At 41.4% G+C, this 27,520-nt stretch overlaps 1 protein-coding gene across 5 annotated transcripts in view; it reads left to right on the top strand.

Annotated features, from left to right (window-relative positions):
• The window catches only part of kcnab1b (potassium voltage-gated channel subfamily A regulatory beta subunit 1b), a 45,851-nt gene that overhangs the window by 13,159 nt on the left and 5,172 nt on the right, over positions 1-27,520 (top strand). For all 5 annotated transcript variants that reach the window (XM_065953993.1, XM_065953996.1, XM_065953994.1 and 2 more), the window contains 7 exons: positions 11,280-11,323; positions 14,859-14,896; positions 15,568-15,647; positions 16,090-16,134; positions 17,515-17,559; positions 20,069-20,112; positions 24,101-24,187. In XM_065953993.1, coding sequence (XP_065810065.1) covers positions 11,280-11,323; positions 14,859-14,896; positions 15,568-15,647; positions 16,090-16,134; positions 17,515-17,559; positions 20,069-20,112; positions 24,101-24,187 — 383 coding nt within the window. The remainder of the gene's footprint in view (positions 1-11,279; positions 11,324-14,858; positions 14,897-15,567; positions 15,648-16,089; positions 16,135-17,514; positions 17,560-20,068; positions 20,113-24,100; positions 24,188-27,520) is intronic.

The raw sequence follows: 27,520 nt of genomic DNA, 5'->3' as shown, positions 1-27,520 counted from the left end.
TTAGAGAGTGTTTTTAACAATTGTTGATCAAAGCAGAAACTGTAATTTTTATCTTTGTTGGACCTGCGTCCTGAGTTTTAACTGTTTAAAACTCTTGTTGTTTCGGACCGCTGCGTCCTATATGTGTTTAGCGTAACAGCGTTATAACCGGGTATTACTCTTCTGATCAGAAAGGCCAGTGTAAGCTGTATTAACCTGAATTCGGCTATTGGTTTGTTTCTGTGAATGAAGGGAATTACTCCGAGTTGTGGCGCGGGAGTCGGACTGTGATCCGGCCTCTTCAGGCACGCATTTCTCTTTTATTCTCTTTTATTTCCCCTTCTACGCACACACATACACACATATTCCTGTGTAAACGTACATCTGGAGACCAACTCCACCACCGCGCCATTACGCACAGAGATCTATACACTCGCGGCTATCCAGACGCCTCAGAGACACAGACTGTGTAGGGCCGAACTCAGTCTCTTTTAGACCTTAAGGCCACATTTAGGCCTTTGTTAGGTGTGTGCCATCGGAAGGGCGACCACGTGGGACGAAGTAATCTTCCCCCCCCTTCTCTCTCCCTTTCATCCACACGTGCACGCACCCAGGTCTTTGTTAAGTTTGCGCCATCGTGAACGACCACGAGGGTACGAAGCCATCTCCCCCCCTTTCTTCTTCCCCCTCTCTCTCTCTCTCTCTCTCTCTCACACACACACACACACACACACACACACACACACACACACACCTACATTCACACCTCATCCACAAGCCTTTGCTTGATAATGTTTGTTGCTTAGATTAGTTTATAATAGTTATTTGTTTAATTAAGTTCATTGATTTTGGATTGATGTTGCTTTGTTTAAATAAATTCTGTTATAATTTAAGTGAGCAGTTGTTTGTGGTTACTGGTGTATTTACATTGTGATATAAGCTGGGTGCGAAGGCTTTGTGTACGGATTTCACGCCTTCAATTTATGAAATATAGTTATTCATTATTAATAATATTAGTAATTAAATAACTAATTTGAGACTGATTTGAGTGATATTTTGGTTATATTTACCTGATTACAGGTTGGTGCCCCAAAACGAGATTAAACATAGTTTAATGATATTTTATTTATATTATTAATAATTAAGTATAATTATTAAAGAATATAACCAAAGTTGACTTGATACAACCCCAACAAATGGTGCAGCCCGTGTGAGGCCTTCAATAAACCAGCTTTATTGCACTGTAAATGCACAGTAATCCAAACTTAAAATCCTAAAAAGGATCCTTCGGAAGAAAATTATATTTTCTTTAAATTTTGTGGTTTAAGCAAAGCAGACATCAAGCTGTGGCTTAGTTGTGTTGTATGTTGTTAGTTAATGGTTAAAGCCATAACTGTTGTCCCCTTTGGGTCCATACAACAATTGGACATAATGATGCAGCTAGTGTGACTTTATCAAGGAACTTGATTTGTTGCATTAATCTAGATTTTGATCCTGAAGTATTCTACTAAAGGATTGTGATGCTCCTTGTTGTTTGAGAGCCATTTGGCCAGATGAGAGTGTAACCTCATCATTGTTGCATAGCCAGCTGTCTGAGAGGTGTGAGTTCCTCCCTTCCTTTGAGGACTTGAGGTGTGAATCCCCTCTCCTATCTTCCAGGATAGACTGCAGTGATCAGTTGGGAAACTTAGATAAGATTTGCTCTTGTGTAGCAAGACCCTAGGTGAGTCGGGGGCTGAGACTCCTTTTGGATCAGAGGACGCAGCACTGCAAGAAACTGCTGCCGGTCTGACGAACCTCTCCTCAGAGGAGAGTGCCAACCTATATAGCTAGTCAATTAGCATTAGTGATAAGAAGTAAGAAGAGCTAGTTGATCTTGTCAACCACAGAGCCAGGCTCACCCCTAATAAAGACAGAATGTATGCAGAAGACATACATCAACTATGGTCCAAAGCTCACTATGGATCAGACGATCCACCCCTTCAAGACGTAGTTGCTAATCTTATCCACCTCCCTACAGAGCAGCTCGACAGCCTGAACTCCTACACCCTCAGCACATGTGAAAAGAGACTAAAGGGCTTGGTTGAATATGCAAATCAACCAACTGGGAAGCCAACACGTACAGCTTCAGATGTTCTAGGCGAAATTCTCCTCCTTTATCAGCGCAAATCAAATGTGCAGAATGAGATACACCGGGAACAGCTAGCCCGGGTACTAGAAGAAGGACAGATCCTGCGGGACGACTTCGAAAGAATGCAGGATAAACTAAAGACCTTGCAGGAAAATTGCAAGGCCCTGCAGGAGGAGAATAAAACACTGCACGAAAGCAGCAAACTGGCCGAACAGAGGAAACGAAGTGATATGGTACCCAGAGTTCAGGACAGGCAGAGAAGGACTTCAGCCCCCAGATCAGATGAGGAAACCTCAGACGAAGGATGGGAGACTGAAACAAGCCCCTGGAGGAGGGAGACAGACATGTTGCAGGATCTGGAGGAGAGGGGAAGGCACCGCCGGGTCGACCCAGGCACAAAAGCGCCCACGTCCTCAGACCACCCGGTAAAGAGTAGGATGAGTAAAGAGGAAGGGCCCCCGCGTTCCGCCATACGCTTTGAGCGAAGAGAACCCTCACCCCGCAGGATGAGAGGCTTTACTCCCCCTAGAGACAGGGAGGAGACACAGGCCCAATTGGGCACCAAACGCTACCTGTCCCACGATAGACGGCCACGTCTGAGCCGAACACAAACCCCGCCACGGTTACAACCCTACTACCGTGACAACCACAGGGCTTACGATTCATCAGACGAATCGGACGACCCTCGCCAGCCTTCGGGTCAGGGCCTGCGAACCAGGCAGATAGAACCTCAGGCCAAAGATCTGAAGCGTTTTGACCCAGATAGCCCAGATTCAAGTATTAACGATTACTTTAGAGAAGTTGACCATTGTCTCCTTGACCTGCCTCATGCGTCCTCACATGAAAAACTGAAACGGATCTGGAAGACTACGGCTAGGAGTGTCCGTGATTTCATGGGGACACTCCCACCAAAGGTCCGATCCTTGCAGAAAGGAAACAAATCTGTTAATCAGCACTTACAAACTGCCAAGCAGAAAGTGTTGGACATGCTTGAATTAATTCAGGGAGCACAGGTAAGCATGGAGCAAGACATATCGTCAGGATATGACTCTGATCCTGGACCAAGCCCCTTAAGAGATCAAACAACCCTGCTGAAAAAGCTCAGTAAAGAACCGAGCAGCCAGGATAACCCAAGGACTGAGGAAATAAGTCTAGTTTTCCCTGATTTTGACTGTGGAGCCCCGTTCCTTGGGGAAACGCCCCAGTTCTCTGACAACTGTGACACCCTTTCACACCTTCACAGGTTTGAATCACCACATAGGAAGGGGGGTGACTTCTCAGCCCCCAGAGGAAGAGATAACACCAGGCCCCCTCCTGCTACCTGTAGGTTCCCATTGCAGGATTCACGGCTAAGGAATATCCAAACCTCAGATGACTGGGATGGCTCCCTTCTACCCAGAGATCAAAGAATGCGCATAAGGCTCATTGAATCTATGGCACAGGATGTAGAGCGGTTTGATCCAGATAACTCAGACCTCTGCATCGATGATTACCTCAGAGAGATTAACCTGTGTCTCAGTGAGGTACCTGATGCATCCACAAGAGAAAAACTCAGGCTGATCTGGAAGACAACTTCCAAGAGTGTCCGTAACTTCACGACTACCCTTCAGCCTGAGATCAGATACCAGTACTCTGCGCTCTGCAATGCTTTGCGCCAGGAATACTCCACCTACATTGACCCTGCATCTGCCCTTCTTAGTGCTTTCAGTGTCTTGCATCAGAAGCATGAGGCCCCCAAAGATTATTACTGGCGACTTAGATCTGCATATTTCCAGGGACGTAAGGCTCCAGGTTTGGAAGAGAACCCAACTTTCAAGTCCATCTTCATGCACAATCTGCATGGCTGCGTGCGTTCAGATGTCACCCTGCATAGTCGTACACATCAGCTTAGTATGAAAGAGATCAAGAGATTCGCACAGGCGGTTTGGCAGACACGCTTACGCCACGTGTCACGTGAGGGCAACAAGTTGCCTCGTGCTAGGAATAAGAGACCATATCACCGGCAGAATAGAGAACAGAGCCAGGGGGGTGGGACTCAACCACAGAGTAGGTTCCAGCCTGGAGAACTGATCGCTACCAGATCCGAACGGAACTCTCGGGATGGCCGTAGTCTGAGACAGAAGGGTAGGTATAATCGGAGTTCCTACGAGCTCCCTAAGGACTCCCTCGCTTACAGAGAACCCGATTCTGACTCCACATAGGAGTGGGGGTGTAGCCTCCATTCTAGAAACACAACAATGTTACTCTACCGACATGAATGTTTCCTAGTCCCTGTTTTGTGTTTTGACATTGGTAGGGAGACACATAATGTACATGTACATTTACACACCTACATGCCACAAACACCTTCCCACAGGCTTACTCCTGCCCAGGCTAGGAGTTAGCCCACAAATCTACACCTTATACTCTTCTCTTTCTCCCCTCCTTTTGTCTGTTTGTTTCATTTGTTTTGTTAAAGAATGCACCTTGAGTAGCAAAGCTTTGCTAATGCCTGGTTATGTTTTATGCCTAGCTTTAGACATAGTTAGACAGTCTGCCCAGACTTTGCCTCAGTGTCTGCCCAGACCGAATGCCTCTCAAAATGTATGGACTTTTTGCTCACTAACTATTTGAAAATTTGTCTCCTCACGCATGGACTGTTGGCCCTATTTGCCCTAAAGACCGCGACCCGCAATCCCATTCTTCAGGACAAAGGGGGGATGTTGGGCCACGCAGGCTTAGAACAGTCATACAATGGACTTGGGCCTGCACCTCTGTAAAAGCCTCATTTGAGTTATTCACTGAGATCACAAAGAGGCCTAAAAGGACTCTTAATCCCAGAATCCCCTGCGGTACTTCACACCTACGTGTGAAGTAAAGGGGGGACCGGAACCTCTCTCTCCTCATTGGAGGAGACCTGAGGTAGACCCCCATGGAGCAGGCCAGGCTACAAAACTCCAAGACTTCCATTGCTCGACCTCTTTCACGCGCTGACCTTCGGTGCTCGGAGACCCAAGAAGATCTCCTGTTTCCTGCAACAATCTTCCTTTGTTTTAAGTTTTGGCGCGCAGGTAATCCGCGGCCGGCAGTGTTCTAAATTCCGAGCTCGGATTGTCCAGTGAACGCATCTCAGTTTCTCGGAGAGCGTCAGACTATAACAGATTATCAGAAAGATAACGGTCTTATTCCGTCCTGCAACGAAAGGACATCAAAGGACATCTTTCCACTCGACGGAGAACCAACGAAGCCGCTCTCGCCGTAAGGGACCCTCGCCGCCATCAGACGCCTCTGCACCAGGACGGACAGAAGATCTGCTCCATCGCCGGACTCTTTTCCTTTCACCAATCGCGGACAAAGCGATTCACAAGTGAGGCTTAATTAGGTCTGGGCAGAATTAGCTTTAGAGAGTGTTTTTAACAATTGTTGATCAAAGCAGAAACTGTAATTTTTATCTTTGTTGGACCTGCGTCCTGAGTTTTAACTGTTTAAAACTCTTGTTGTTTCGGACCGCTGCGTCCTATATGTGTTTAGCGTAACAGCGTTATAACCGGGTATTACTCTTCTGATCAGAAAGGCCAGTGTAAGCTGTATTAACCTGAATTCGGCTATTGGTTTGTTTCTGTGAATGAAGGGAATTACTCCGAGTTGTGGCGCGGGAGTCGGACTGTGATCCGGCCTCTTCAGGCACGCATTTCTCTTTTATTCTCTTTTATTTCCCCTTCTACGCACACACATACACACATATTCCTGTGTAAACGTACATCTGGAGACCAACTCCACCACCGCGCCATTACGCACAGAGATCTATACACTCGCGGCTATCCAGACGCCTCAGAGACACAGACTGTGTAGGGCCGAACTCAGTCTCTTTTAGACCTTAAGGCCACATTTAGGCCTTTGTTAGGTGTGTGCCATCGGAAGGGCGACCACGTGGGACGAAGTAATCTTCCCCCCCCTTCTCTCTCCCTTTCATCCACACGTGCACGCACCCAGGTCTTTGTTAAGTTTGCGCCATCGTGAACGACCACGAGGGTACGAAGCCATCTCCCCCCCTTTCTTCTTCCCCCTCTCTCTCTCTCTCTCTCTCTCTCACACACACACACACACACACACACACACACACACACACACACCTACATTCACACCTCATCCACAAGCCTTTGCTTGATAATGTTTGTTGCTTAGATTAGTTTATAATAGTTATTTGTTTAATTAAGTTCATTGATTTTGGATTGATGTTGCTTTGTTTAAATAAATTCTGTTATAATTTAAGTGAGCAGTTGTTTGTGGTTACTGGTGTATTTACATTGTGATATAAGCTGGGTGCGAAGGCTTTGTGTACGGATTTCACGCCTTCAATTTATGAAATATAGTTATTCATTATTAATAATATTAGTAATTAAATAACTAATTTGAGACTGATTTGAGTGATATTTTGGTTATATTTACCTGATTACAGGTTGGTGCCCCAAAACGAGATTAAACATAGTTTAATGATATTTTATTTATATTATTAATAATTAAGTATAATTATTAAAGAATATAACCAAAGTTGACTTGATACAACCCCAACATAAGTGTGTGCATTTGCAGGTGCTTGTGTGACTGCATATGTGTGTTTGCATGTCTTCTTGCATCTTTTCACTGCATTCCCATCATTTTGCAGTTTGTATCCTTCTCTGCGTAATTTGTTCATTGTACGCCCTATCTTCATTATACGTCAAAAGTCTAACATAAATGTATTTCCTACACCATTTACTTCAGCTCCTGTCTCTGCTGTTCTGCTGTGATGTGTAGCTCTAATAATATGAGCCGGGTTGTTGCACAACAGGAGCCCTGTAGCAATGAGCTTCACTCTGCCTAAAGACCAAACAAGCCCCAAAGGATCAGAGCAGCCCAATCTCTCAGTTTAACAGCCAGGGTGTTTGCATGGGCTTTGCGTTTTAATTAAAGGTCACAACTTAAACAGTTTTCTGTACGCCTAATGGCTTTATAATAGTATTGCCTTGCTAATACAGTCTTGTCCTTTTTCTTCAGGGGCCTCTGTAAACAGACTGTAATCATAAAGATAATAGGGAGGGATACATCAAAATAAAACACTGCTGTTTCTGTAGAGCAGACAATAAACTGAATTGTTGGCTGAGCTGAGAAAGGCAAAACTTCGCAAAATCAGCTAATCCATATCCATAAAATCTACCTCAGCCCTCACAAATCTCTATTATCTTTGTGAATTTGTAAAATGTCACAGAAGAACAAAACACAATGACCTTATAGCGATGCAGTGAGGTCAACAGAAACTGTGTTTGTTTCGAGAAATCAAGGATTGTAATATAACTTACGTTGTTCTATTTGCTTAAAATCTTTTGACAATGCTTGTTTTTGACTTCTCCATTTTGATACCTACCAGTGAACCACAAGTAAACCTTTGAAAATACCCTGACATACTTTCTATCAGGACAGTATGGAGGTTTTCCGTTGTCATGATATGAATATATTTTCACCCCACATGCAGGCTCTCTCTGAAATCGTTCTGAATCAACTACTTCAGATCAGCCCACACGATTTTCAATACAGGATCAACCCACAAGGCCACAAGCTTCAGTCATGTATCCCTGCCTAAAACATACTGTAGTTTTTTTTGAGAGAGAGATTCTTTAACCACTTTCTCCATCAGATTTTGGAATTTCAATGTGCAACATGCTGTTTGCATCTGAGTATAAGTAGTTGAAACAATGTGGCCATGGTGAAAAGCAAAACAGAGAGTCAGGTCCAGACTCTGCCACCGTTTTTGCACACTCACTCAGACTGTCCAAACATGCGCATTGTGCAGGGCCCTGTAGGGAGCTGTCATTTCCTATTTCCCATTCTGTGTCATATAGAATTCTTTATCTGTAGAGGTTGTTTGATCTGCTTAGACTTGGGGCTTGGACTTGCAACTATGCAAGCCGCGGTCTGCTGCTCGTTTCGTAGTTTCTTTCTGTCATTAGAGCACTCTGCTTCCATCTTCCTGTTCAACCGTGAGGGATGTACCCTTCATCAGTAAATTAATAATCCCCACCCACCCACTCCCCCACAAACTCTGTTGCAGCTTTGCTTTCATACTAAATGTCTTTATTTTTCCCCCTCAAACTTCCCTTCTTTCTTCCCACCCACACATGCCCTGTCTGTATTCAGAGTATGACCCTCCTTTTCTCCCCTGCACTGAATTACTTTGATAACAACATCATGGGTGTCATCAGGAGAGCACTGGGAAAACAGGAGGTGGGTGTTGTCTAATCCCTCTGCCCATCGAGGTTGGTTTGTGTGGGTTTGCTCAGTCTACATTAATCCCCAGCGAGTGAGGAGTTTTATCTGTTTACTCACAACCTTGAGGAAAGTGTTAGCAGACAAATATTGATTCCAACAAACCAATATCGGGAAATAAATCACAAGGAATGCCCCGGTGTAACTTGAGCACAAAAAGAAGCGCTTTCCAGGAAAAACGACAACATCCTCCTACGATAAGAGGTCATTCCTGCTAAGATTTCAGCACAATAAATCCACCAGATGTTCATTTGTTTCAGCTGGGGATCCACTAAGAATAGCAGCAGCTGCATGAAGTAGCAGCTCGCAGGATGTTCATAAGTGGTGACAGGTTTGTGTGAGGGGGCGTCTTCAAATGACTCATTTGTCATTTTACTCGGAGGCTTCGTTTGGGCATCATCCAAGCATGAGGGGCCGAGAAACACTGACTGGCTTGCAAAGTTGACTATGTTTGATTTTGTATGGACATGTTGTCTTTTCCGAAGAGTGTTCACTTTACCATTACAGTAAAATACAAAAAAAGAACCTCTGCATCCCAGCAGTGCCATTTTATCTCACTTTCTCCCTGCAGGACCAATTTCTTCTTTAATATGGAGTTTTTCATTTTCTTTCCTTTGTTGCAAATGACAAGCAGTAATTTCCTAAATTACTAGCTTCTTAGACTATATGTGCCTCTGCTGGCACCTACTCCCCAGACCTGGACAGATCTATTAAGGCTTTACATTGGGGAGAGTGGTTAATAATCAGGTGTGGCTGCTGCTGCTTCCTGACTCCCCAGAAATCACTGAGGATTTTCCAGTCTTTTTTCTCACTTCATTGAGACAGCATGTATTCATTTAAAGCAACAAACTGCAAAGTTCACTCATGGAAGATCTTCGAAACACAAAGCTAGCATTTTTTTTTAAGGACAGCCAGCTTTATTTAGAAATGGAACGTGCCTGCAAGCTTGTTTTTTGTTGCGATATCGTGCATGAATGAGCCACTGTAACACATGAAAACGGTGTCAATGACAACCGGGAGATGTACATACAATTCTGATCTGTTCCAGGCATAACGCAGCTGATTTACCCAGAGTGCCTTGCACTTAATTCAGTCGTGAACATTTCCGATCATAGACATAGTTTGTCCTCAGTAACCCCCTTAAACGAAACACACGTAGATTCAGTCGGTATCACACTTTTAACCTACCGTACAGCCCTTCCCCCACACACTTGGATCAGAGCTCCCACTCTATAATACATCAGAGAGACGGAGGATACAATATCCAAACTCCTCCACCATATCAGAGACAAGAAGGCATCCCACGATATTTGACTGCAGAGAGACATGTGTCTCCTCATTTTACCCTGTCATTGTATTATCAGTGCCTTAATTACGCAATACATCACAGGATCCTTAAATTTGTCAAGTCACCCAGAGTGTTAATATGCTAACTCTTTCTTCTGTATGTTTCCATCCGTTATCATGCCGGCAACTGACTCTGTGACTGATTCTTCGCTATGTCAAACACCTAATTGAATTGGCTGAAGGCACAGTTAGATAGCACAGGCTCGGGTTAGTCTGCATTCATCTTGACGGGCACAGGCCATTAGTCGTCGGGCACGAGAAACTGACTGATGGCACTTTCTACAGCCTCATTTGTTGTAATGAGTGAACGCCGGCAAAACCAAGCAGAAGGCACAATCCCCCAGAAGGATTACTGAGGGTTGTTTCTGTGTCAAGAATTAAGTATTTGGACATGTTCTCCTCTCAACATCAAGTGTTTCTGCTTGTGATTGTGGCCTTGTGAATGCATGTGGCCTTGTTGATTCTGTCAGAGGAAAGTGTCTCCATTTCACACGTATATTTGCTCATAGTATTTTTCTCTGTTGGATTACTACAGCTGTCTTTTGCAGTCCTGTGGATCCCTTTGAGTTGTCTTTCACCTGCAGTGAAACGGGAGAACAATCCGCTCTTGGTGTTCTTGCCATTGTTACGTCATTAAACGCTCTGCACCATGACTTCCCCTCTCTGTTGGACTTGATGCCACACAGATTGCAAAACATTAAGAAGAGGGCTGAGAGTTAAGGGTGGTAAGAACTTTGATGTCTGAGTTTATCCCCCATGGTGGTAATGAGAGTAGAAAGAGCTGTGTTAAAATGCTGCAGATCAGCTGGATGTAAATTAACTGCTGTGGTAGAAGCACGAAGGTGCACTGTTGCTCTTTTAATATAGGAACAGGGATGCATTGAGAAGTGAGGAGAGAAAGAAAGAGTGCATGTGTGAAGAGCTATCATAAAAGATGCTGATGTGAAAACACTTCATAGTAACAGCGAGCATTGTTGTTTGCATTGGGTGCATTTTCTTACCTTCTAAATGAGTCAATCAATATGTTCAAAACATTGTACAAACCTTCATGTTGCTTCAGTATAAACAGTACTTTTATTGATTTCTTAACTAAATCGAATATTTCTGGGTTTTCCTATCCTTCAAGAGGAGCTATATGATCCCTTTTCTTGGAATTCATAAACTGTCCATTTCCCTTTAATCCCTCAATTTTGAGTCAGGATTGTAGATGTGTTAAAGGTGACCCTAAGATTCACTGATTCTCCTCTTGTTATCCTTGAGAAGCTATCTTTATAAACCCTGGTAATGAAATCAAAATTGATTCTTTGCTCTGACAATATTGTAAGCTCTGCAATATCAAAATTGCTGTATACTATTTTTATATTTCAGTCGACTGACTTATGACGTAAAACAACATAGATTTAAGCTCGGTAAGCCGAAAAATCTTTGTGCGCCCGAAGCAAAATACATGAGCGTAGTGATTGCAATCAGATTTGACGGATGACATCTTGAACCTTAAAAACATTGCTTTTGTTAATCAGACTTTATATTTTTCTCATAGGAACCTGGGAAAATCTGGGTTGCGTGTCTCCTGTTTGGGGCTCGGTGAGTACATTTACTGTAATGAGTATCAGAAGCAAATGTCTACTGATTTCAAGAGCGTAAAAGTGCAAGCTTAACAGTGTGTGTGTGCGTGTGTGTGTGTGTGTGTGTGTGTTTGTGTTTTGAGATGTGAGAATGTAGTGCCAAGCAGAAGGGAATAGTCGTTGTATCATGTATCAACCCATTCTTATGCATGTTTCATACGCATGGGGAGTCATGACAGAAGAAACAAAGAGGTTTTCAGAGTGTTAATATTTTCCCTGTTAATATTTAATCAATAGCACTGGTTTCATCTCACATATCCAAAGCAAATCATGAGGGTAAACACTCCTTCATCTTGATAGGACTGATTCATTTGGTAAATCTCTGGTGCCTGGGGATGTGTGTTGGCCTTATCTTTATATAAACATGTGTGTATGTGAAGTATTGCAGCATGTGTTTGTTGGAAGTGATGTGTCTCGGCAGGCAGAATACTCTGCTGCCTAGAAAATACTCAGGCAAAGCTACTGACAGAAAATCTGTAAATAACTTAGTTAATTATCTGTTTAGGTGATTTAAAAAAAAGATTTAACCATATTGCATTGAGCAGCAGGGAGGAATAATGGATTGTAAACCATCATTTAACTTAAAATAATTGGCTTCAAACCTCATTATTGGCAAGTCTTATTCCAGCATCAGTGCCCTGTAGTGAAACACTGATTTCTACTTGTTGCTACTTTCAGTAAACAAGAGAAAAATAGTTTTCACTGTAGCGATGTTAAAAGACCAGTATTTGTATCTAATGGCTCTTACACATTGCCATTCGAAGGCAGTATACTAACCTGTTGCGCCTCGCATTCAAGTGTAACGCATAGAGGAACAATTGTGGGGCAAGTTGTTTCACCACCCTCTGAGCCTCCATCAAAGGTTGTAAAACAGCCTAAATAGGGCAAAGATGGTGGCAATGTGTAATGTCGGAGTAGTAGGGCGGATCAGTGCTGTGTGTGTGTGTGTGTGTGTGTGTGGGTGCATGTGTGTGGGTGAGTGTATGCGTGTACGGAATCACAATCTGTAAATGACTTATGTGGATTTATGTATTTCAGTCTCTACATGTCATAATGAAACATTCAGGGAATTGGTTAATCATTTTTGCAAATATGGGTGTCCCTTTTTTAGACTTAAACTTAAAAGATTGATACCAATATTGAATCTGTGTGCTAAACTAGCACTCTGTTATCTTGACTGGCAGACAGGCTAGAAACAGGGGGCTGGGAGGGGGGCAGCTAGCCCTTTCTAGAGGTGCATACTATTTCTATGTTGAGGAGTGAAGTAACTTGCAACCATGAGTTTGGACAAATGCAACATAGCGTGTATTTAAAGATATTGTTGTTACCTGCAGACAGAAACAGCTGTTTCCCCCTATTTCCAGCTCTCATTCTGATCCGAGCCTATCAGCATTAAAGCCATCACTCAACAAGAATGCAAATAACCTACATTTTTAAATCTTTTCCTTTAAAATTTTAAAACAAATTATAATTAATATCATTTAGAAGAAAATACATTTGAAATACCAGATAAGGCTTCAGTCTCCTAATCTTGGTGCAATAAATTAAAGATTGAACAGCAGCCTATTCATTACTTCTTATTAGTGGAATATGACAACAAGGAGCATGGGATAGGATGCGGCAAAGGAAGAGTAGATTAATAATGTTAAAGTTTTAGTAAAAACTTTGTTAAGCTTATGCTGTTTGGAAAAACAGCTGCTGCAACTGTGTCTTTCTATATAAAGAATAACGATATATATAAATCATATGTGTGTATGCACAGTCGTGTGCAGTGAATCTGAGAAGACCTCACATAACCTGAGACTTATTCTCACTCCTGTTATAGAGGTGTTAAGTGATAGTGCCAATACGCCTATTACTTATCAAGTCTCTTTTAGCTTTTGACAGATGACAGGTGCTGTCTGTCTAACCGTTTGAGGCTTGAAAGAATGAGGAGAAGAAAGGTTAGAATAAAGAAAACGCCATGCTCCTTGGGGGTACATCTCTAGCAGAACTGTCATTGAAGAATACAATCAAAACAATATCTTCAGAATCTACATTAAAACGCTCTCTCATCTATTCACTTTTGCAATACAGAGCTTTCTTCCAGCATCCACCCTCTTTGTATAGAGATGAGAGTGCAGCATTTGTGTCCTTGTGTGTTTCTGTGTGCTACTGCCTCAAGTGACAGTGTCAAAAGGCATAGTCAAAATTAAAAGAATTGGGCAAAAAATAACAATGAGATATTTTTTTAGCTTGACCATTTCCGGCGTATTCAAATGAGGGTGAGCCCAGGCTGGTCTGCTGCCACTCTTTGTTTGCAGTTGGGCTCCAGATTTATCAGCTTTGTCATTATTTTATACAAATATGAGATGACGACATGTAGCTTGAGGCAAGACAAGGTAAACATGATTCGGAGGAGATGATAATTCAAGCAAAAGCTATGTTTAATAAATGCATATATTAGAATTCTGTACATCTGTTCTGTCACTGCAAATTTATATCAGAGCCTTAATTTATTTTGGAAGAAAAATCTCAGCAGACAAAATAATGTTAAGAGACCAGAGTTAGCCTAAAAGGCAAATTTAAGAAAGCCAAAATCTTTAAAACGAGACAAAAAAAAAGAAAAGAATAACTTTAACTTTTTTGTTGAGCTATGAAAAGCTTGCTTTTCTGTGTAACATTCTCCTAGATTACATTATCGTCTGCATATAAATAGATTTTTAAATTTGGACGGACAAAACAATAAACAATCTCTCTAGTATGATTTGCGTGAGCGATTTGTAGCCAATACCAAATAGTACAGGGACAGAGTTGCGTACATTTATACTGATAAGACACTTTCTGAAAGCAGCTTATGTACCCTATGTAGGGCAGAGCAGTGCATCATGATTTATAATGAGAGTGCACCTGCAGGTAGTACATTTTGTCTGAGTGCACTTAAAGAAAGAACAGCTGTGTAGTGGCAAAGAATACATACAGTACGATGTGTACATGACAACAGAACTTTGTTGCATTTGTGTGTTCTACCCTTAAAAAAATAAAAAATGATTTAGAGGTAAATTATTAGAGAGAAACCAATCATTTAATGGTAGCAATCCTAAGAAATTGAGTGAACGTAAAAGCAGAAGATGCGATTATAAATGTTAAGATTTGTGCTATGCTATTTCAATATGAATTTTTTTTTTTTTTTTTACATCACTATTCCTAGTTGATCTAATTGTCTCTAGTATTTACCCAGTATTTCTACATACAAGACTTTATTGTTATTAATCAAAGTTCTACATAGAGATGTTTTAAGCAGAAGAAACTCATGGCAGTGACTGTTTTCTCTTTCAACACTCAACCCTGACATTTGGCTGTGATGCCTTTGGGACAGAGTGAATTTTGTCCTGTGTCCATGCCAAAATGTCAAAGTCATCATTACTGCAAAACTGAAATGATTTGGAGGACTTGTTTATATGCTAAATTGTCTAGTATGGTTTTTTTTTAAACTTCAACGTTTTCCTCAACAGGCACATGGGTAACGTTTGGAGGTCAGATCTCTGATGAGGTAAGATGCTTTGTTAAATCTATCCTTTACCTGTCATAGCGGCCGAGGAGATGTTCTGCTCATTATTTAAGACCTCGCAAATACTTCTAGTGGATAATTTCTTGTCTCCACTGGGAGAAATTTAGTGTAACTGGATTTAAAATGGTGTCATTGTCAGTAGATTGCGGTAGTCATTTAGGTTCAGTGTCAATGCTGCCCAAATCACAGCAGGTTGTGAACTCCCTGTTGGCTCTAACAAGGTCAAACAGTCAGGTCTTATTACTCTGTGTCACAATTTATTAAGTGGAAGACCTCCTGCAGCGACTGGGACTATCTGACATACACAGAGACACAAATAGACTCATAAAAAAAGCAGGTACCGAAGATAGTAAGTGAACAATATCCTGACAAAATTGGCCTTCTCATGCATTGCTCTGAATAAAACTACAGGCACAAGAACTAGGTCAAAAAAAAGTCTGGGAAATATATTGAGCAGTAAACAACTTAAATCAGCGAGCAGCCTCTACAATTTTCCTGGTGATTTGTAGCTCAGCGGCAAATAGATTTACAACCCTTGAGTTTCTTCTGGGAATTACTTTACTCGTCCGTTTTGAAGTGTAATTTGGGAAATATTTATAATCATGCCTCATATCATACTGAAGGTTAAAGTAACTTTTCTTGTCTGTGTTCAGGTGGCAGAGCAGCTGATGACCATCGCCTACGAGAGTGGGGTCAACCTATTTGACACAGCGGAGGTCTACTCTGGGGGGAAGTAAGTGATGTCTTGGATTTGTTATGTGTCTCATTTCTAAAGAGCACTTTTTATGGTCTTGTCAGCCCTTTAATAATAAGATGACAAATGTTGATACGCTTACTCCCAGACCAGGAGTTATTCACCAACCTTTTTCCCTCACTGGAGACTCCCTTTTATGTTAGCAATTTAATCTGACTTTATAGGCCTAGACATTGTCTTGGTGAATAATGTGGGACATGTTGCAGCTGTACGGGGATGAATATTAATTTCAGGGTTTCTGGTGAAATGCAGGCGTACAGTACAAGAGACATTCTTCCTTTATCTTGGGCTAGTTCTGATTTTTAATTGTGTCGTCATGCTGTAGATGTGTGGCAGATAATAGCCACACATACATGTTCTTCGACAAAAGGCAACCTGATGGATAATCTCGTCATCTCGTCCTGTATTTTTATCTTTGTAGAGCAGAGATAATCCTGGGAAACATCATCAAGAAGAAGTGCTGGAGGTAAAGTACAGTCTCCTAAGATTTGAATGCTTTCAGCTTTGAGATGTGGGTTTACACAACTACTTAATTTGTACAGGCAAATACCAAATGTACCCAAATGTAATGTACAATCCCTCTGTTCTTTGGTGGAGCCTGCAGGGGGTTTACACTTCACAACAAAAGTGTTTGTGAGGTCAGGCTCTGCCATGTCCTGGAATAAAGACTGCCTCCCATTTAGAGTTCAATTTCACACCAAAGGCATTAGATCTGTTTCAGGTTCTTTTGATCATGGAAATAATAATAAAACAGAAAAAGCCTTAACCACGATACAATCTAGCATAGTAAACTTGTGTCCCCTTATCATCGCAGAGGTTTACATTTGGAAAATAGTTGAAATCTTAGGCTCTGTTTTTGCATTAAAGAGAAAAAGTAATACAGTATTTTATAAGAAGACAACAGAAATATTGATTAAAAGGTCTCAAAAGGAGAAAGTCTACAGCCTTATTAGCTACGTTTTGAAAATTAGGTCATGAAATATATTTATATCGTTGGACATTTCTGTCACATTCCTGTGTGATGAGTGAAAAGTATGTAATTGTTTTATGCTGATACATATGGAGAAGGACAAAAATACCTCATCTTGAATATTAAAGTGTGCTATATGCTAGCATGTTAGTATACTGTCAATGACATTACGAACTTATTGATGTTTAACATGCGACATGGTTATGGTGCTTACCATCCTAGATTGGCATTGATTGTTATTAATTCTACAGGTAGTTTGGTCATATACCAAGTATTTGTTAATCATCGCTGATTCACTTAAACCTGGCCAAAGAAAAATCTATTTATTTCTAGAAATGTTGCTCGTATGTAAAAACACATTATGCTAATTACTGTAACTCTCAGTTGAAATAGCACACAGGTGCTTGTTAGTGTGAGCTTTTCTCAGGTTTCTTAGTCTGTACTGCATGAATGCCACACTGCAGTGATAACAAGACTCAGTTTTGTGTTTCAACCTTCACGACGACTCAAGCCAACTCTTTGTCTGCCTTCATCTCTTCTGTTTAGAATTGTTGATCATCCAAGCAGGGGAGGATTTATACTGAGGGTTCTTGGTCGAGAATAAAGTTCTCCTCTGTGATTGCTCATTGTAGATATGTTTGAGAAAGAAGTGTGGCAAATCTGCCCCTTTGCATTGCAGGATAGAAGGTCCCTGGAGGATAATTATCATTATAAACAAAAGCAAATGAGAAAAATTCTGCTCACTCCACAAATGAAAAAACAAACACACACTTATGCAATCATGCTGGCATGTAGGCATGGACAAACTCACACTTCCTTTAAAAAATGTTTTGTCCTTTTTATGGCCTTTTGATGTGTCTGTCTGTCATCCCTCAGGAGATCCAGCCTGGTGATCACCACAAAACTGTACTGGGGTGGAAAGTAAGTGTGTATTCATGCATGAGTGTTTTTTTGTGTGCATGTGTGTGTTTGTGTCCGGCATGTTGCGCTTTCCTCAGAAGTTCAGGCTATCTCACCAACGGCAGGCTACACTTTGAAAGTTTTGCCTCCGGTGTCAGAGCATGACATGGGATCAAACATTATGAAAAACCCCAAGGCTCACAGACACGGAGGACACACTCAAAAATGACAACATTGCCGTTTTATCAACCCATCATGCTTCCTTTTAAACCTTCCCAAAACTTCTTGCCAAACTGCCTAGAGACGTATCTTCTGCTGTCATGCTGAAGTGCTCTGCTCTCAATCTGCATTAAGCTGCTTTTACACACAGAACACTTTTGGCTCTGCTTAACTCTTACTTGCTAGTGGTGTTACTACTTTCTCTACTTGGTTTTTGTAATAAATATAGCGGCTATCTGCTCACGAGGATGTTTTTTTAGATGAGAATATATTAGACATGTGTCAAACCTCTACATAAGTTAGCAAATTGAATGAACATAAGCTACATGTATGTACATTTAGTTACATGTTAAAATGTGAATGCTATGAATTTGTATAGGAGGGTCGCTGTCACAGAACGGGCAAACAATTTTTGGTATTAGCTCAGCTCACTTGATACCTACGTCAAGGCGAAACTACTTAAAGTACCAAATACTTTTGGTACTACAACTTCTGCTTTGGAAATCCAAAAGAGAATGGTTCCAAAAGTTGAGACGACTTTTACCATGCAGAGGAGATGATGCATGATTCATGATCGCCCTGTTTCTGAAAGTTTTAAAGCTCTTACCCAAGGATATAGAAAATCCCCAAATGCATTTACCTTCTTCTGGTTTTCTTTGAATACCTGATCTTGATCAGTAGAGTAGACCGTGGGTAAGTTAAGCTCATCCTCTAAGCTTATCACTGAGGCACCATATCAGTTGTTTCCATAGTGGAGGGATTGACAGATCAACTTTTTGACCCCTCTCTGACTAAGCTATGCCTGAAAGGTCCATAAGCATCTTATCATCCTGACATTAATATATTGTTGTACAGTTATCTCTTCATAAGAACTTTGAGTGAAAGGTAAGAGGGCACTACAATAGGAGGGACAGCATGTGTTTTTGTGTTATTATAACCCATAAGCAGGCTGGGACCAGAGGAAGGAGGGAGGCAGAAGAGAAAGTGTGAAATGAAGCAAAAGACAAGACAGCAAGAAGCTAAACAAAAGCAGAACAAGCAGAAAAGAAATAGGCCATAAAAGAAAATGCAAGCATGAGGAAAATCTGAAATTGACTGAGTGAACACAGGTGAGCCTTCTTATAGATCACTGAAAGATTGAAAGCACAGTCCTGCAGGGTATTGCTTTTTTCATTTAGTTTTGGATTACTTTCATCACTTTTATGAGAGTCATTTAAATGTCCATTTATCATTGTCTGTTTTAGAAATACAGCTAACTGACATGTATCTGAATCTATAAACTGACCTATCCCTAACTAACCCAGCTGTGCTTACATCAAGCTAGATGAGTATTGTTTTGTTAAAGGGGCCACTGCAATCCACACATCATTTTGGATTTTTACCCAGGGCTGGTGTTATTGTGAAGGAGGTGAAAACAAGACTGGAGTTCAGATTTATTGTTAGAAAGCTGAGTGTGGACCTGAGCTATTCTTTCGGGTATTTTTTGGTCAGAAGTTTACCACAATGTAGGGCTCTGTGCACGGTTTCTTGAGTCTAGGAACAATTCCAGCGGTTTTGGAAGATGATGACCAGGAGCGGGAGAGGAGTGGATGGAAGTTATTAGAGAGGACAGGGAGGGTACTCAGGCTTTTTACCAGGTGAGCAGGTACAAGATCTAGCTGACAGGTAAAAGATTTTGATTTCTGAATGATGCACATAACCTCTGTTACTGCTTTCAAACAAGGCTGGAATCACTTCTACCTATGGTTACCTCTCAGTGTGTGAAGCGTAACAGAGGCATCACAGTCTTGCTGTGAACTGGCAATGTAAAAAGAACCGCTGATACATTCACCAAGAAGATACTTTTTTTTTGATCTTGTGGATGGTCTGACTGGTTAGAAATCTGAATTGAGCATACAGTAATAGCATGTAAAAAAAAAACAGTTTTGTGGGATGGATCTTTGTAGTGAGGTAAAAGTAATTTTTTTCTCTAAACTTTAGTAGTAATAATTGAATCAAGTTAAGCCCAATACTCATTCATAAACAAGTCAATTTACTGTGCAAAATTCAGGCCACATAGATCATAATACATGTTTGTCGATGATATATATTTACATGCAAATGACTTATCATCAGGACAGACAGTGAGAGCATGCCCATGCGTGTTTGCCCACCTCTAAGACACAGTGCACGGTTTGGTCTATAGCTGTGGGCATTCTGCAGAGCTGGTGTGTTGCTTGTCAGTGGTTATGTGGGTAGTTTGTCATACAGGCTCTTGTATGTTGTTGTGTGTCAAAGCACTGACTTTCTCTTTTTCCCCCTCCTGTTGCAGAGCAGAGACAGAGAGAGGCCTCAACAGAAAACACATCATTGAAGGTAACAAGTCGATTTCCCTCTCCTCTGCTTTGTCCTTCACATCACCCCATCACTCAGAGCGCTGCTGCACTCCTCTAATCTCCTCTCTTTTATCTCGTCTCCTCCCGATATGTGCATTCTCTCTCTCAGTATTCACACCCAGCGGAATTTGGAAATTGTATTTGCAAATGCTCCATCAAACTGCAACAGATGTTTTGTCTTACCAGTTGTCTTACCTTAAGGGGTGCCCTTCCAAGAGACTATGACATCATAGTATAGTACACACATAAAACACCAACCTTAAACACCCTTCCTCCTTCTACTAGGCTCCTAGAAGCTTTACCCCCCTGCCCCGACACACACGCACACGCACGCACACGCACGCACACACACGCACACACACGCACACACATGCACACACACACACACACACACACACACTTCCAAAACAACGCTCCATCCAGTCCACAGCGCAATGCACCTCCTGCAGTGACTCAGCTCTCTCCCACATTATTAACATTCACAGCAGCCTCTGCAACTTTCCCCCCAGAACAAGTGAGGAGAAATACAGTTGGAAAGGGCCGGAGGAGAAGGGCAGACGGGCAGACGGGCAGACGGCGAGGGGAATGATAAGGGCCATTGCTAAATAGCTAAAGCTAATTTGCATGTTCGGTTGATAGCGCTCATGTGAGAAAGATACAGTGACTCTGCAACAAATGAAGAGGCACAATGTCACCACAAGCTAATTGAATAACTGATTGGAACTGAACTGAGTGTAAAGCCAACCACTGGCCATTTGGTGAATCATTTGATTGTTCAGGTGAGTGTGATGAGGAGTCCAAACTTCACGAGCTGGAGTTAGCACTGATCAACTTTAGGGTAACATGCAAGAAAATGTCAAAGTCTGTGGAACAACCTGGAAGAACTTTAACTCTTTTCCACAGGACAAAGAGTTCATTGACAATGTCATCATTTCTAAGAGGCTTTCGAAGAACACATAATGAAATACATTATTCACCACAGAATGAAATATTTCCCATTAGAATAGCTTCTGTTGTTCAACATCTTTTTGCAGTTCCAAAAATAGATTCCCTTCACAGCCAGAAAACTCCAGCTAATCCACAGGACTGCGGAAACCGCTCGAGATGACTGTGCAGGCTCCGATTGGGATCCATGTAATGGGTGTGATCGTGGGAGCTCAGATGACAGAGGGAGGAATAAGTGGTTGGGATGGTGGTGAGGAGAGCAAAACTCTCAGCTGGGATTAGCGGGCGGCGATGAAGCCTCTGGCACTAATCTGCCATGCACGCTCACGTACTTGAGAGCGCAAGAGTGTCTTTTGCCTTGTCTTCTTTACTCTGCTGTCCTCCTCTATGACAGTCTCCTGTGTTCACCTATCATCTTTCATCTGGTCTCCTCATGGTGAATGAGGACTGATCTGCACACAATAGTTTTTTTGTTTTCGCTTCTCTATATAGTGTATTTTTTTTTCACTCCAAAAAAACTAAAAGCCAAGCAAGAGAGAAGGAGATTGGTGCAATTTTTTTTTTTTTCCTGATCCTTCATTTTTCATAAATGCCTCTCTGATAAATGCATTCATTTATGTAACAAGGATAAAAGTGTGAAAATGTGCAGAGTGTTTTCCACAAAGGTGTTCTTAAGAGATTGTCAAGCTTCACACAGAATAACCTTGAAACTGGTCCAAATAAATCCTTCATTCCACATTCGTCTCCAAGAGACAACTACATATTTTTAACACTGGCTATGTTTAAAAAATATGAATCAAAGCAGTTGTATTCATCTTGGGAGGAATGACACGTGGGAAAGGAGCCCCAAGTCGTATTTGAACCTTCGCTGCCCGCTTGGAGGTCTACAGCCTCCGCACATGGGGCGCCTGCACAAACCTCTATTCTATCCACGCAACATTATTGTGACATTTTTAATGGAATCAAGTTATTCAGTCTAAACATTTAGCAGTTTATGGTCTTGTTAACAAATTCTGTTTCATCCAAATGAACCATGTTTTCAAGCTAGTAACAGCTCTTTCTATCTTAACAATAAACTTTAATAAAATTGTCAAACTAAAGCTAAGGATTAACTAAATACAGACTCTTCATTCAGAATGACCACAATGTTTATTAAACGAAAAGTCCCTCCTTCTTCATAAAAAAGTACTTTTTCAATCATTAATAAATGAAATTGTCCAAGAGCACATCACTTCTCAGTTGATTATGGGATAGTATATAATATGGGACAGTATATTTAAGTATTCAAGGGGATATAGTCTCCATATCCTTTGCAAACTATGCATGTTGTTGTTGGTCCTGTATCCGTGACCCCTCGCTTGGTAAGCCAGACAGAATATGACAACACGGCATCACGTGTTTGCTGGATCAAAAGATGTGGCAGGAACGCTGCAGCTGGCAGGCGTTGAGTCACATTTGTTCAGCTGTCACTTTGCCAAAATTACAAACATGTTGACTTTAAATCCCCATCCAGTTCACCCTAGTTTTCCTTTAACCGATTTCCATGTTTAAGAAAAAAAAAGAAAAATGGTGTTCTTGAAAATGTATTTTTTTATACACGAGCAGAATATCATCCAAAATATTTTTAAGAATGCCACAGTTTTTAACAGTGCCAAGCATTTTGGGCATGATAATAAAAATAATCAATTTTATTATATGATAGAAAACAGTTAAATAGACAATTTGAATCACATTTAAAGCAAATTTGCATCTTTGCTTCTCATTGAGCTTAACTTTAGTGAACAAGACCGGTGACCCCACTTTGTCCTGTCAACATAACCATTGTAGTGCCAAATCATAATAAAATTATCTTGCGACATTAAAAAAAAAGAGCAAGTCTAGACTGCATCTTTGTTATGTGATTGAAAAAGTCCCATTTCTCCACCAAGCGAGCTTGTCACTATTAGGCAAAAGGGGCAAGGAGAAACTTCCTGTTAACAGGCAGATACCTCAAGCAGAACCAAACTCATTGGTAGAGGGCCATCTGTCACCACCGCATGAGAAAGTTTGATAGAGGGAGATGTACGAGATGTAGAAAGGAAAAACGAGTACACGCTAAAGTATTGAACCATTACACTGAAGACAGGCAAACACAACAACTAGCTTGTTCACTGGAGCAAACAGAAGCTATAGGGTGCGATCCATTTGATCTCGGAAGTCGGAAATTCTGAGTTGCAGGTCAGATACGTCATCAGGAATGCCCCCCTGAAGTTGAATTTTCGACTAGGAAACTTGGACCTTCAGTAGCCCGAGTCAACATGGCTTCTACGTACATCAACAGTAACTTTTAAGCTGTGACTAAAGTGTGCATTAGCAACTCATACCTCTTTTTTGTGTAATTAAATCAATCACACATCATGTAAGTCCTATCCCTGGACAGCATTAGAGACAGATATATTATAATTTGTTTGGGAGTTGTTTGTCACCAAAATGTAGATGAAAAGATTGTTAACATTGGCCTCACACTTACCCAATTAGCAGAAACCTAGCTGTCAAGTCTTAGGGTTCTCTCTATAAAGTGTAGTTCATAAAAATCCTCAATGTGCTGCTATATATAGAAGTCCTACAAAAAGAAACCGTGAAAACTGGTTTAAACATGCTGAAAGCAGTCCAACTTAAGTGTAGCTTATGTATGTGATGCAGGAGAAAGTAGGGAGTTACACTTATAGATCTTTCTCTGCAGATTCAGGCCAATGTGTCTATGTCTAAAGTTCTCAAGGGAAAATATTTTCTTGGGAGCATATGAGAGATATATGTCACTTACTCAAATTGGTCCACTACATGTAGCCTATGAGTAGCGGCCTATGAGTTCTTGAGACCCTTTTCTAGTGTATCAAAATATCTTATTGGATTCAATACATTTTTGGAGTCATGATGGGTTTTTTTTTTGGTTGGGGTGATTGACAAATCATTTACAAATATTTCAACAGACAACAGGGCTCATGATATCTATCCACCACTGTATTTTGCTCCTCTCACTTCAGGTTTAAGGAGCTCCCTCCAGAGGATGCAACTTGAGTATGTGGATGTGGTTTTTGCAAACCGGCCAGACAGCAACACCCCCATGGAAGGTGAGTGATTGGCCAGCCATACCCCTGGGGAAACTGGTGGAGGGTCTGGGCAGGGACAATGCATGTTGTTCTGTAAAATGAGAAGGTGAGAAATACTTACAAGAGTGCTACCCACACCGGACTGGCGACCTTTGCCTTTGACTTAAGGGGATTGTCTCCCTCTGACACACACAGACACAAACATTTCAAGTTGACTGACAATCTTGCCTCATCTCTTGTCCTCTATTTTGGTCTACAACTCTCCCTCTGTTTTTCTCTTCGTCTCTTTGGGATCATTGTGTTTCCAAAGGGTCTCTGAGCTGCACCCGCTCCCGGCCCTCCATGTTCTTCAGAAGCAGGATTATCTGGCCCCCCCGGGGGGGAAGCTGGTGTATTTTTGGGCTTGTCTCACTAGATACAAGGCGTACTGTGCGCTCTATTCCTTTTACACAGAAGTGCTGCCTTTCCCACTCATCCACCTTATGTCACCATTCATTGCCTATAAATACCTCTAGTTTTGTCCTCAATTACCTCTTTCTTGTGATGTGGTCCTAACATACATCTTCATCTCCTACGAATCATCATCCACAGGTAGTATTTGGCTAAAAGGAAGAAGTCTCTCATGGCTGACAAAAATATCTTCCAGTTGTTCCTCTTTGACCCCTATACTTCCTCTTCTGTAAGCCAGCCGACTGTGGAAGGCCAGTCTGTCATACTTATCATTCCTATAACATTACTGTCAGTGGCAGTACTGGTGACTGGCAGACCTGACGGCCTGTTCCAACAAATTCTTTACTTAGTTGTCTCTGCAGATAAAGTGACTTCCCCATTGATAATTCGTGTTAAGAAGAAGCCTCATCTGACTGAGAGACTGATTGATTCAAGTGGCATGATGATAAAAAATAACAGAGAAAGATGCCAGGTACAAAAACAGACTCGACAAATACAAAGACAGATAGGCGGAGTGTGTTTTGTTTTCAGTGGTTTATCAGCATAAAACATTGTTCATGTCTACTTCATCCTTCATTACAGTTAAGCAAGGCCGACTCAGTCATATTTCACTGAGTAGAGGTTCAATGACTCAAAACCACCAGGGAGAAGAAGGGGGTGTGAGTTTAGACTCACAGGAAGCAGTGCATCCTCATGCATTAGCACTAAGAATTTCTAAATTGCTTCTCTAGAGGTTTGAGTCGCAGTGAAAAGCTGTAATTAGTGAGATTTCCACACCTCTGTTTGTCTTTACAGTTCACAGAATGTGTGTAAAGGTCTTAGATATTGATTCACACATATTGCTTATAGTTCAAACAGGATCATTTTTTAACAACATCAATCCAGACTGCAAAAACATTCATTTTAACTCAAAATTTTCTGTAGCCAGAAAGGAAGACTGATGGTGTCACTTTTTCATAGTCTAATCCCTCATTATGTCATAATCATCCATCTAAAGAAACTGTAATATACTATTTAGAGAAATAAGCCTTGTGGAGAGCTGGTTTGATTGAAAGACATTAATTCACGCTACCAAGTTTGGACTGAAGTGAGCCACTGAAAGTCTGTGAGCCTGACTTCAGGGCGAACAAACCCTTGCCGCACATACCTGTGGATCTTGCACAGCAGAAGTCAGAGGCGCTGCTTTTTTTAACAGGCGAGGCCGTCAACTTCTTGGGGCCCAAGCCAGTAGGGGGCCCTCAAAGGCTGACAAACTTTGAACCACTCAAAATGTGCAATGTTTGCAATAATGGTAGAAAACCTAGCTAAGGGGGCCTCATCTCACAGCACTCAATGTTGTTGCGCTTCTAAGCATGGCATGCATTATTGCTGTGAAAACCTACTTTGTCAATGAGAGTCACAAAGGAAAATGAAGATATTCATATTTACAGTATATTATAAAGATAATAATAATAATGTGGATTTTGGCAATGAAAATGTAAAAAATGTGGCATTTTTTTGTCATAGTCAAACTATTTATGACATAATACTGATGAAAGCTGGATGGAGGGGGCCCCCCTTGTGAATTTTTGCATAGGTCCAACAGGCTGCAGAATGGCATTGTGCAGAAGTGTTGCAAAAGTTGTGTAAACAGACAGCCAATGGAGGTAAGCCCCCTCAGTAGTAAGTGATGAGTTGTGTGTATTTTCAATCCTGGGAGCAAAAACTCTTTATCAATAACTATGTACGTATTGACAAGTTATTCTGCAGAACTGTGTACACGTTTGCAATTTTTTTTATGCATTGGCAGATCTGTATAGAGCATTTGGTGATGCATTTGTCGATCTAATCACACATTTACAAACTGTTTTTCACCAATATCTCCATACATTTTCCTTTAAAGAAAAGGATTGTAAAGCTAACTAACAAGTGTGTATGTGTGTGTGCTTATGTGTGTGTGAATACCAACTCTACTGTGTATACTTTTGTGTGGGGTTTCTGTTTGTCCTTGTGACTTTAATGCCATTCGACTGTCTGTGAGACATCGTGTCCCCTTGGGGACACAAAAAAGTGATGTCATGGATGCAGAGTCTCCCTTTGTTACCATCACAACATTCCTTTTCCGTCCAGTCATTCTTCTCTTGTGTTTCTCTTTTTCTCCCCCCACAACACAGCCTTGACTTGCTTTGTCTTTTGGCTTATACCCAGAGGTATCCAACAGGAACAGTGCCAACATCCTTTACAAATATCGAACTTCTTGGTTTCTTTCCTGTTTTTTTTGTTTTTTTTACTCCCTGTTGACTCTCTTCTACATATTTTTACTGATAGAGATGTCGCTTACAGTAATCAGACTGGATCTTTTTTCTTTAAGGGGGAATAACCCTAGCCAGAATTCCATCTCACATGTTGCCAGTGTATGCTCGTTCAGTATGTGTAAGGGTTTAAATTAGCGGAAATATGAAGAGAAGGTGCCTCAAGCTCCATGTGCTGTTGTCAACTCATCGTTTTAATAGGCATACCATGGCCTGCAGAGTCAGTGGTTTACATCTTAGCACAATGTTGCCATCCACTCTCTCAATTTCATTTGTTTTATTTGATAGAGCAATATGCAGCAAATTGAATCCATTCAATCACAAAATATAAAAACCCCAGGACAAAGTGAATGGAGATAGAACACACATGCCGAGGAAAAGAGCCGATATGAGAACAATACATACACTTTATGATAATCCCTCCGGTCAAGAGATTTTCACCGGAGAGCAAATGAAATTGTAATGCCATATCATAGTGAACACAAAACCAGAGGCACGCAGTCAGGACATTCCTTCAAGTGGCAGGATATCACCACTCTCCCCAAAAATAGAGCAGCATGCAGGATAATCTCAACCACTTAGTGCCTCTTTTGCTAATCAAAACCTTAATTCC

This window comes from Labrus bergylta, chromosome 4 (assembly GCF_963930695.1).
Source record: "Labrus bergylta chromosome 4, fLabBer1.1, whole genome shotgun sequence".
Classification (NCBI taxonomy): domain Eukaryota; kingdom Metazoa; phylum Chordata; class Actinopteri; order Labriformes; family Labridae; genus Labrus; species Labrus bergylta.
This window is presented reverse-complemented; position numbering and strand designations above follow the sequence as displayed.